This window comes from Cheilinus undulatus, linkage group 9 (genome assembly GCF_018320785.1).
Source record: "Cheilinus undulatus linkage group 9, ASM1832078v1, whole genome shotgun sequence".
Taxonomy (NCBI): domain Eukaryota; kingdom Metazoa; phylum Chordata; class Actinopteri; order Labriformes; family Labridae; genus Cheilinus; species Cheilinus undulatus.
The window spans coordinates 28925216-28935923 of NC_054873.1; the positions used below are offsets into that span (position 1 = coordinate 28925216).

Consider the following 10708-nt stretch of genomic DNA (forward strand, 5'->3'; position numbering starts at 1 on the left):
AGACTCTGGTTGATATTTTTATCAATGACATTTCAGACCAAACAACTTAATCAAGACAATAATCAACACTTTTGCCCACAATGAAAACAGTAATTTCAGCCTCATAGTGTTGTTGAACCTATTGTTCTTTAACAAAATAAGAACAACTTTCTGGCAAAAGCGTTGAAAGGGAAATATGTATAAACGCCCCCCCCCCTTCCCCTGTCTTAAGGCAGAGATAGCCATTGAAAAAGTGCTGCTTCAGTCTCCCTCTGTCTCTGGGCATCGCTTTGATCAGTCCCACCTCAAGTCTTATCCTGGAGGGAGCGCTGCACTCCTATTCTCCGTGGCTAATCATACTTCCTGTCTTTGTCTTTATGTGCTTTAGACAAGCGTCAGATAGAAGAAGCACAGGAACAGATTTGCCCTGAGAACCTGCAGAATAAAGCCTCTGGTTGTGCTGCGGTGCGTCTTCTCCAGCGGGTTTTCCTCATGAATATTTCCTCTGTTTTGGAGTGGTGGATTTCAACCCATTGCTGCTTTAAGAAAAAATGCTTCTGAGAAAGAGAGAAAGTGAGAGTAGAGTTCAAAATGCTATAGTACTTGTACTTTATGTCACCTGAGTGAGGTGGGAGGTGTACCGAGAATGACAGGAGTGATGAAGGCCGAAGGTTAGACTGCTGTTTGATCAGTCTTCACTCCAAAGAGAGGAGACATGAGCAGTGAAACAGTTAAGAAAATAATTTCACATGCACAGCATTTTCTTTGGGCTCAGGCGATATTGCTCTGCCTGCCACCAGTGGCACTTTTCACCAAGAAACGTGCTTTGTGTTTTTTAAACAAGTGCAGAAAAGACCATTTCTGCCAGGAGCTAAAAAGAATGAAAAGAAACAGACAAAAATCCTTCTTTCTTTTTGGGGAAGCTGAAGGCGATGAAAACCATCTTGTGTTCTATTTTTGAACTGATTTCCATATCCATGGCCACCTGAGGGAGGTCAGGCTGCTCCGGCCAACTTCTTCACAGAGAGAGAGGAGACGAACGCTGACAGGGACACAAACCGTATGACATCCTTTCCAACATTCACGCCACTCACCATCCCCACTGGCACCATCAAGACTCTTACATGGAGAGAGGAGTGAATCGCCATTAAAGAAACGGGAAACAACCAAACCATTTCACTTCTTCCTTGCTTTTCCTTCTTCGTCTTGTGCTTCAATGCCAACATCTCTGCTGTGCCCCAGGGTTAATTAACATGAACCAAACAGTGAATGATCAGAGAGAACGGGAAATCTCCAAAGGTTAAGTGTCATAGGGGAAACGTGTTGTCAGGAGAAAAAGAAAGGAAAGAAGGGCTTTTTTCCTGAACGTTCAAAATCAAATGAGAGAGTAGCGTTGGAGAGAGAAAAAATTTGTAGACACCTTTCCAAAGCGTTGCTTTTCTCCTGTCAGAGGAGACAGAACTTCACCGTCTGGCTTCAAACAAGGTCTGTAATTCTGTGACATTTTGATGAACAAAAGAATTCTGCACTTTTCTCCAACTTGCTGATCTTTCATTGGATTTTTTGCCCTTCTTTTTTAAAATTGTTAGAATTCCCTTTAGAGAAGTACACACAACACATCTCCATAATGTGATAAGAAAAAAAAACATCCATCACAAAGTTAATCACTGCTTTTAAAGACCTACTTATTGGAATTGCGTCTCTTCTTGGCTCATCCCAGGAGGGGAAAAAAAGGAAATGACTTCCTGATCCACAGATATCCTGGGCAGCATGTCTTGCAGGTGGAATAGTACGATTTCTCTCTGTAATAATTAACACAGGCTCCTCTTCTCTCCCTGTGGCTTGTGGCTGACATTTGGTTCATGCTTGAGTGTCTGCCTAGCTGATTTCAATCTCTAGCATGAAGGGGAGTCTGTGTGTATGTGAATAGGGTCCAGTGGCCAGTTTCTTCCATCATGAGATGGGATAAGCATCATGACAATACGGATTAGAGACCCACTCATTCTTTTCAGAAACCTCCAACAGGTTAGAGGTGGAAACAAAACGCCGGAGCACAGATGAGTGCGTTTGTGTGTCTGCATTATGTAAAGGGTCATATCTCACTCGCTTCTGAACACATATTTTGACATTTTTCAGATTTATCACACAGATCTCTATACATTTAGTCTGCAGTGACACGTAGTATTGATTTACGGGGTTGAAAACAGCCCAGAATGGTCACCTCATCGGCTGCAGCAACAAGACTTATTTTACATTATTACATTATGTATGCAGGCTTGAGTATGGATAATGGATGAATCTAAAGCAAAGCAGTTTAATTACCCGCCATCATTCTGCCTCACCTTGCTGCAGAGCACACATCTTATTAGCCATGGTGTAAATAAACATTAATATGCCACGCTGATAGAGACTGTCCTCATTCTTTGCGGTGCTCGCTGTAAAATACACACACAAAAACTGATCCTGCCTTGTGTGCAAACAACGGAGGAGCTGCTGACACAGGGGCCAGACATATTACAACCACTTCTCAGAAAATTATCATTAGCACATCTGGCTGGAAGCCTGTTGAAAGATTATAATGTACACACAGTTTGCATACATGCATGCATGTTGTGTTATATAAAAACTAAGTGCTTCCATTATCCGTCTCAGACATTTGATCAAACCAGGTGGATCAAAACAATCTTTGCAAGCAGGCACAGGGGATGAGATGCGTCTCTGAGGACAAACTGAAAGATGGGAGACAGAGCATTCAGATAACACAGGGTGTAGGTTAACAAGCCATGGGGTGTTCTCATTCACTCGGCACGTGGAAATAAAAAGAGAAGCTTCAAGCAAAAAGAAAAGTCAGCATCCAGTCCAGCCCTGAGCATCAAATACTGCTGATCTGATGCAAAAGTCTGCTTCTATCTCCAGGGTTTCTAACAAACTGGATTGTGACTGCTATCAGAGATGATTGACTTACAATTAAAGCAAACTGCGCCTAAAGTGGGTTCATTGTACTGCAAAGGCTGAATTAACGCAGGTCAATCTGTGTGAAAGCAGTAAATCCTTCATGAAAATCTTTTTGGCATCTAAAGCTGACAGAAGCTGAACTCTTCAAAGACACAAACTGTGTTGCATGCACACAAAGATGTTATGAACTTCTCTGTCTTTTTGAGTGTCTGCAGATGGACTGACTGCAGCCAGAACCCAAGAGGAGGAGACAGGCCTTATTCTGCTCTCTTATGTTGTTTCAATTACCAGTGTGCTGTACAAAGGAGGCAGCCTGATGGCATGATGAGTGCACGCCGCTCCTCTGCCTGTGCTGCTGTCTCAGTTTGAGCCTCACAAAAGGAAGCGGGCCTGACGACGCCAGAGGCAGAGGATCTGGCTCTGCGGTCTGAGCGGGGAAACATCAGCAGAGTGCCGTTCTTCAGAAGGAGATGTCCTTCAGTGTGGTGCCAGCTCTCCCTGGGGCAGCAGCATAAGACAAAAAAAGCCCCTCTTATTTACCATATACAGGATCTCTCCTTGCTCCTAACAAGCCGGGAGATTCAGCATCACAGAGACAAAGGCCACGCTTTCACTGAAGACACTCTGCTTCAGCTGAATTAAATAGTGATAATTAAGAAAATATTAATCAAACGGTGGTGACTCTCTTGGCTCTGTAGTTGGGGGAGTGGCTCCTCCAGCTTAGCCTGTAGGAGTTCTCATTTAAGAGTATGCCTGCGACCTATAGAGCTGCAGGCAAACACACACTCACAAACACACACAGATGCACACAATTAAAAGAAGACCTTGGTGGCCCACTGCTCTATAATTAAACACCCTTTGGTGCTCTGCAGAGAGATCCTGGGCTGGGTTCAGATGTGTCGAAGAGGGGGAGACGAGAAGAAAGAAGCTGTTGGTTCTGGAAGTTGCAAGTTGTGTTTCGATGCGATGAATTAATAAAAAGCAACAAACTAATACCTTCCCAGTGTGCAGTTGCTATGTCTGGCGGGGCGGCAGCAGCTACACAGCTGTACTGTGAAACTTTAATGCTGCTGGATGCCTGCAGCACTGCCTGGGCTTTGTCTCTGAGGTGAACAGGGGGAGCTTTTCCACATGTTCAATGTAACTGGAACAAGCATCAGAAAAAGAATCAGGATTAGTCCGACTTGTGAGGCTAAAACCACAATGAACACTGAGCAGGCAGCAGGGAGTGGTCACTGGTAAACAGAAAGTCATCAGAAATCTCCTCAAGTTCAAATGTTATTAGGTGATTATGAGGTATTACTCTTCACCTTTTAGGCTTCTGAGTGCCTGTCATTTGGATCTAGTTGTTATGGTAATGCAAGGTATGCCATCTCCTTTCCAGCACGCTCGCTGTTTGACATTCATGGGGTTAAAGTCCTCTGAATGATGAAGTGCCAGCGTTTGGGACAGTAAATTGCATCGTTTCAATTGAGAAGAGAGTTCCCCTTGGGTTTCCTGGAGGTCCCTACGGGCTGGCCTTGAACAGAACAGCATGTTGTACATCCATATAAAAAAGGGAAAAATATGGTGGTACTTTCTTCTTTATGATGCAGAGATTAATCTGTCACCATATTCAAACATAAATCTCCCTCCCTGCTTTGCAAAATACTGTTTTACCTTACTTTATGCTATATTTTATTTTTTTATTGCCTATAAACATAAACCATCACAAAGGGCTAATGTTCTCATCAATATTATTACAAAATGATCATAAATCTGACGCCTTGTTAAAAGTTGAAGCCGTTTTCTCTCCTCAGCTACTCAACCAGTGAAAATATTGGACAGAAGCATTATTTTATCAGGACATTTCTCTCACAGTAATAGATGATCTTCTATCGCATTTCAGCCACTTTGTTTTCATTAGATTATTAAATCTGTGCGCTTCCCCTCACTTCCTTTTCCTCATCGCTGTGATCAGCAGAACTGATGTTGCCTTTTGGGGCCATTTTTTCTTATACTTCAGTAGAAATGCCTTGACAACACTGTGGTTATTTCATCCTGAGAGACCATGAACTAAACAGCAGAAACACACTGTATAGACACTTGTTTAGTGGTATGCAAATCAACTTTGCCAGGGGTAAAATTAACATTTTTAATTAAAATATTAGCACCAAACAAACACAGAAAAACACACTAATGATTAAATCATCTTGATGGAACCTCAAAGTGGAAAATGAGGAGGATTTCTTATAATTATTTCTTTATTAGATGAAGTGAATCAAAGTATATTTTCAATGACTGCAATGTACAAATGCTCCAACATGACAACTTAAAATATAATGTATATTAAAAATTTTAATCAAAATGTTCATATTTCTTCAGCTACATATCTGTTCTTTATTCATCACTAGTGCAGGTAAAATGCTGGTATTTGTACATTTTTTATCTTCTACTTATGTAACATATGCTTGTTTTTGGACAATGACCATAAGAATCCAAAAATGTGTTAAACCATCAAATATTTTTATTATTCATTGTATTAAAAAGGGAGATCGTCCTCCTTACTTTGTCAGAGATGAGGCCCTAAGACAGATAAGCTAGAGCTACCTGCCCTTCTTTAAATGTTACTCTAGCTCCCTCTAATGGCCATCCAAGCAAACATTAAGTCAGTCTGACTGGAATACAAGTAAAGTAAGGAGCAACACTCCAGCAGAACAACTTTATTGCGGTTTGAGAGTAACAAAGGCTAGGTAAAATTGGTTCTTCATGTTCTTTATCTCCTGGAATGTTGAATTCAAATGTATGTGCAAAAAAGGGGAATGTCTGGGTTTGTCTCCACAGTGACTTTCCAAAGCCTGCCTCTCCTGTGCAGGTTCTCTTGATTCTCCTGGTTCACTCTTACTCCTCTGGTCCACACAGACCCAGCATAACCTTCTGGTAGTCTCCCTTGGTGTGTTCCTGCAGAAAGAGAGCAGGTCAGATTGTCTGTATGTGGGAAATCTTTCTGTAAATCCATCACAGAGCAAAAGGAGGCTGTATCATTCATCTACCATGATTGTCTTCTGCAGAGACTGCCCAAAATTGGTCTTGTATTCAGAACAGATCTTCTTCAGGTCCACCTCACAGCGTGACACAATAATTCTGGTCAGTAGCTTCTCTTTGGCTCCTTTACCCTGAGCAGACATGCACAAGTCAGCACTAACCAAAGTTGTTCATGCTCTGAACTTATCTTACAACGGTGTTGCATCAGCTGCCAACTTTGGATTCTGTGTTCCTGCAGCAAAAGCTTCACTTTCACAAGCACATGTACTTCTTACTTCTATTGAAATGAAAAAACGAGCCAGACCCTCTAAACAGTCACATTTTAACAAAAGAACAGCAGTATAACTACCTTCATGGCTTGATTCAGTTTGTTGGCAAAATACAGCTGTTTGTTTTCAAAGCACTGGACTGGAGAAAGATGGACAAAAAGAAATCCACAATTGCGTTTGATGTATTCATTTCAGTTACATTTTGATTTTTTTTTTTTTTTTTTTGCAAAAAACAGGCTTAGGGGTTAAAAATTTTGCTCAAATAAGGTCATTCTGTTATAAAGATAAAAGTACCTAGTGCCAGGAAGGAGCTTTGGAGGTCTCCTTTAACTTCCTTCATGACGCTCTCTTGCATGTCGTATGGGCTGTAACTCCTGTACTTGTCAAACACTAACAAGCAGAAAAAGAATCAGTGATAAATAATGGATGTATCTGACACATTATAAAGTGGAGAGAAAAAATGATCCTAAAGACAACAAGGTGATTACCTTTCCTCAGGTGGGGTACGCTTCTCTCTGACATAATGGAGATCCAGGTTGCCACATCAGTTCCTTTATTCTTCACCCCAGCCTCATACAGTGCCTGAGTTGGATCAACAAAATAACTTAAACACCAAAATGACTTAACACTGTTAGTTGTGCTGCTTTCTTTTTTTTTTAATATCAAGGACTCAAAGCATCATAAGCCAAGTCTAAAGCAAAATTACTAAATTTCAACCAGATTATCAACTGTTTTTAAACTGCATTTCAGTGAATTTTTCCAAGACAAGAACTTTAAATTCATGTAGTATAGAGGGGGAAAATAATTTGTCAAGATTTGAGTATTAAACCAGTACAGTAACTGGTTAAACTTTAAGAGGTTCTATATAAAATGTTCTCTCTCTCTCTGAACTTAGCACATAGAAAATAATACAAGTTAATAACAGAATTATAAGTAACTCTTAAGTCAATCTGTCTTGATCAAGAACAATTTAGCAAATTGATGGTTGGAGTCTTTGACATGAATGTGATACAGTCAGGAGAATTAAATGTGACAGTTATTCTCATAAAGGATTCATCTTTCAAAGACAAAGTAAAATCTGGAGAACTTACTCTGGCATCTTCATCGATCTTTTCATAGTCTACCACAGCAGATGGTTCTGCTCTCTTTGTCTGCAAAGAAATAAAGTTGGGCTCAGTTCACCTCTGGCTGTATTGTCCATAAAAGCATAAATCAAACAGTCAGGTATATCAAAATTCACCTGCACCAGAGCCAGGAGCAGCTTGGCAAAATTCCCAGACGTGTCACCTGCCACATCTTTATCCAGATCCTTCTTAAACACTGCGGGAAATCATATTTACAGTTTAGCTCTCCTTTAGTCGCCAGGGTAGCTACTGAATTTCTGTTTCATGACTTTGTTAGACTGAGAGAACGGTATTTGATCGATACGGACAGCCTAGATCTGTGTTTTTCAAGGTAGGGGTCCTGCCCCGCTGGGGGGTCACCAAGGGGTTTATTGGTGCTATAAAGCTCATTTAAATCTGTGGTCCCCAGGTAGGAAGATGTAAAACACACAACACAAACTATTTAAATCAATATGCAAACAATAAAACCAAAGCAACTTCACCACAGAACATCTCATAAAACAACATATTTTAATTTACTTTGCATTCTCCTAAAGATTGTTACATTCAAAGGTTACTGGACCATTAAAAAGTACCTATCACTGGCACTCAGCAAAATCCTCCTATCCAAAATATTCCATTCAGGGAATGGAAGAAAACACTGCATTTTTCAAATAATTTAACACTGAATGGTCAAGGTCAGCATCCTCATGACACTTTTTATTGGTTTACAATTTGTAAGAGCCCACAGACAGATATAAAGGATGACCAAAAGCACTGATGCCAGTGCTATGTACTTCCTCTTAAAATTGAAACTGTATGTTAATTTTAAAGGAAATTTATGAAGAAATTGAATTTTTAATTTCAACACATGCCATCACTGTGTAAAAAATATATATTTTTTAAAGAAAGTTCAACAACATAATAGTGCACACTAAAGCAGCTCACACTGCCAGCTATGAGTGAGGCATTGTGTAACATAACGTATAGCCAGGCTTTCATGTGAATACCTGGGATGTTTTGTACTTACACTCCTTGTAGACTTTTTTGATCTCCACCAGCTCGTTGTTACTGCGTGAGCACAGAATCTCAATCAGAGTTTCCTCATCTGTTCCTAAGCCCTAAAACAAACACAACTCTGTATCACTAATTTTTTGACACTTAAATACTTAAAATATGCTCTGGGAAATTTTAGCTTGGTGTGTTACAAATTTGCCAGTAGAGGGCAGTATAACACTTGAATGGATTTCATATAAGATAAGCACCACTGATAGAATCTTAGTCATTTACCTTGATTGATCCCCTGACCTCTGAGGCATCAAACTGAGTAGTGCTCTTCATCAGCCCAAGGACGACTGTCTCCAGAGAGCCAGACAGCGCCCCCTTGAGGGCCGAGATCATGTCCTGCAAATACACCAGTGTTACATCAATGATTAAACCACTATATAATTTCAGCTGTGTTGAGTTGTGAATTTTCATGCAATGTCTAATGTACCTTCTTTGCCCTCTTTTCATAAGCAAAAGCAATTTCTCTCCTCTGTGCATAGGTCCGTTTTGTGAGGACGTCAATAATCGTCTGTTCATCCACTCCTGATATTAGAATGAAATGATAAACAAATGTACATCAGAGATATCAGGTGAGACAGAATAGATACAACTCTGCTTAGTTAAGATACATCTTAGTTGATATTTAAGGATGTTAATCTCAGTGAAATACAGCTGACTCTGTATGAATAAGAAATTAAATTAATTACAAAGTATTGCTAGTATTGTGCTTTAGGAGAGCCCAGCTGATACAATTGTGTTTTTTTAGCAGAGAAATATTGTACAAAGTAACATTACATTTAAAAAAGAACTCAAATATCATTTAGAAAACAGATATAGCTCATTTTCTTACAACCTTTCCATTTGGATCCAGAGGAAACTTAAAGATTTTAGTAAGCTGGTTAGTAAGTTCACATCATTATCCAAAAGTTTAAGACATTCTAGTCCATACGTTGCATAGTTAAGTAAAAGCTTCTGAGTGTGGATTCTGCTTTAATTGGTCTAAAAAATGTAGTTCAAAAGGCTTACAGTCAGCCTTTTGCCAATCCCTCTCAGACTTAAGCCAAAACAGACCAGAGCTGTGCCAGCTCTGAGGCAAAGACTTGGAGGTGTTCCCAGTATGGTCAGAGCATTTTAAGCTGACTCAAAAATACCAGCTCTTCATCTGCACAGAGGAGCGGCAGAACCAAGCACTGTTTTTTTTTTCAACATGTACCGTACTGTGTCTTACCTTTGGTTTTGATGGCTGTCTCTATTCTCGCAGCATCTCTGTCAGGGTCAAAGTCCACTGCAGGTACCACAGTGGGGCATTTGGGTTCATCAGACTGTGGATCCAAAGAAATGAGCACATTACCACCTTTAATTTACAAGTATATAGAATCTCTTTTATGTATTGTGTAATTTACATCATAAAATGTTAAAAGAATTTTGCCTTACCCCAACATTCACACATAGTTGTCCCAGAAACTCTGCTACCATAGCCATGTTGTCTTTCCTGTCAAAGGTGAAAAACTTTCAACATCAAACTTCTCATATTGAAATCAGTGTAATCCTATCACCGACTCTCTTTAACTATTCAAGAGGTCATGTTTGTTTAGGCTTAAAATGTAATCACTTGAGCCACAGTAGAGATATCTTTGTAACAAAGGCAGAAAACCCTTATTCAATTAGGGAGTTGATTTTGAAAATACTGATTCATACAAACAACCAAAAGAGACTTAGGCATACTTTTTTTACTTTGCATTCCCCGCTTTGTCAATTTCAGGAGAGTTTCTGTTACAGATTCAATGGTAGTTCACTCATTCAAATCCTCCTTCAGCCTGTTGCACATCCCGAAAAGAACCTCAGTGAGACACACCCTGGAAAATGTGCTTCTCTGCTCCTGTCTGGTATGATTGAGTACAGAAATGTACACAAAAGAGAAGTGGTTGGAGAGTTCAGGATGGAGAGCAGAAGTTCACCCTTTAATTCAACAAAACTCAGGAAAGTGACCCTTCGTTTTCCTGGCTGAACGCAAATTTTGTGGAAAACACTTGACATGACTCTGCCACAAGTTGGAAATTTCCCTAAAATCATCCTGCAGTGTGAGTTAATCTCAGAGGAAACATTCAGCTTTGTTACATTTTCAAATAAACTTAAGGAATGAACTTACCTTAGTTGTAAAAGTTGAGAAGATGCAGAGATTTGCTTGGCCGATGTTTAAGTGGAAATAGTGTGTTAGCTTTAACTTCTCTGACACAGGAAGACACTTCCCTTTTCACCTCCCCTGACTCAGATTACCTCCCCCTTTTCATGCCCATGTGACTCCACCCTGTTCTACAAGAAGCTACTGGA

General features: G+C 40.1%; 1 protein-coding gene across 2 annotated transcripts; it reads right to left on the bottom strand.

The window, feature by feature from the left end:
- Positions 1-5159: 5159 nt before the first annotated feature.
- Positions 5160-10655, bottom strand: LOC121514469 (annexin A2-A-like). Of its 2 annotated transcripts, XM_041794592.1 has the most exons (14): positions 10527-10613; positions 10103-10260; positions 9812-9869; positions 9606-9699; positions 8826-8920; positions 8621-8734; positions 8361-8451; positions 7468-7547; positions 7319-7378; positions 6716-6809; positions 6522-6617; positions 6308-6366; positions 5967-6089; positions 5160-5874 (listed from the first exon to the last, which is right to left on the bottom strand). In XM_041794592.1, the coding sequence occupies exons 3-14, from the start codon at positions 9857-9859 to the stop codon at positions 5815-5817; spliced, it is 1014 nt and encodes a 337-aa protein (XP_041650526.1). In that variant the 5' UTR covers positions 9860-9869; positions 10103-10260; positions 10527-10613; the 3' UTR covers positions 5160-5814. The 2 variants fall into 2 exon arrangements, with proteins under 2 accessions (XP_041650526.1, XP_041650525.1); XM_041794591.1 differs by lacking the exon at positions 10103-10260 and having other exon boundaries at positions 10527-10655.
- Between the last annotated feature and the right edge of the window lie 53 nt (positions 10656-10708).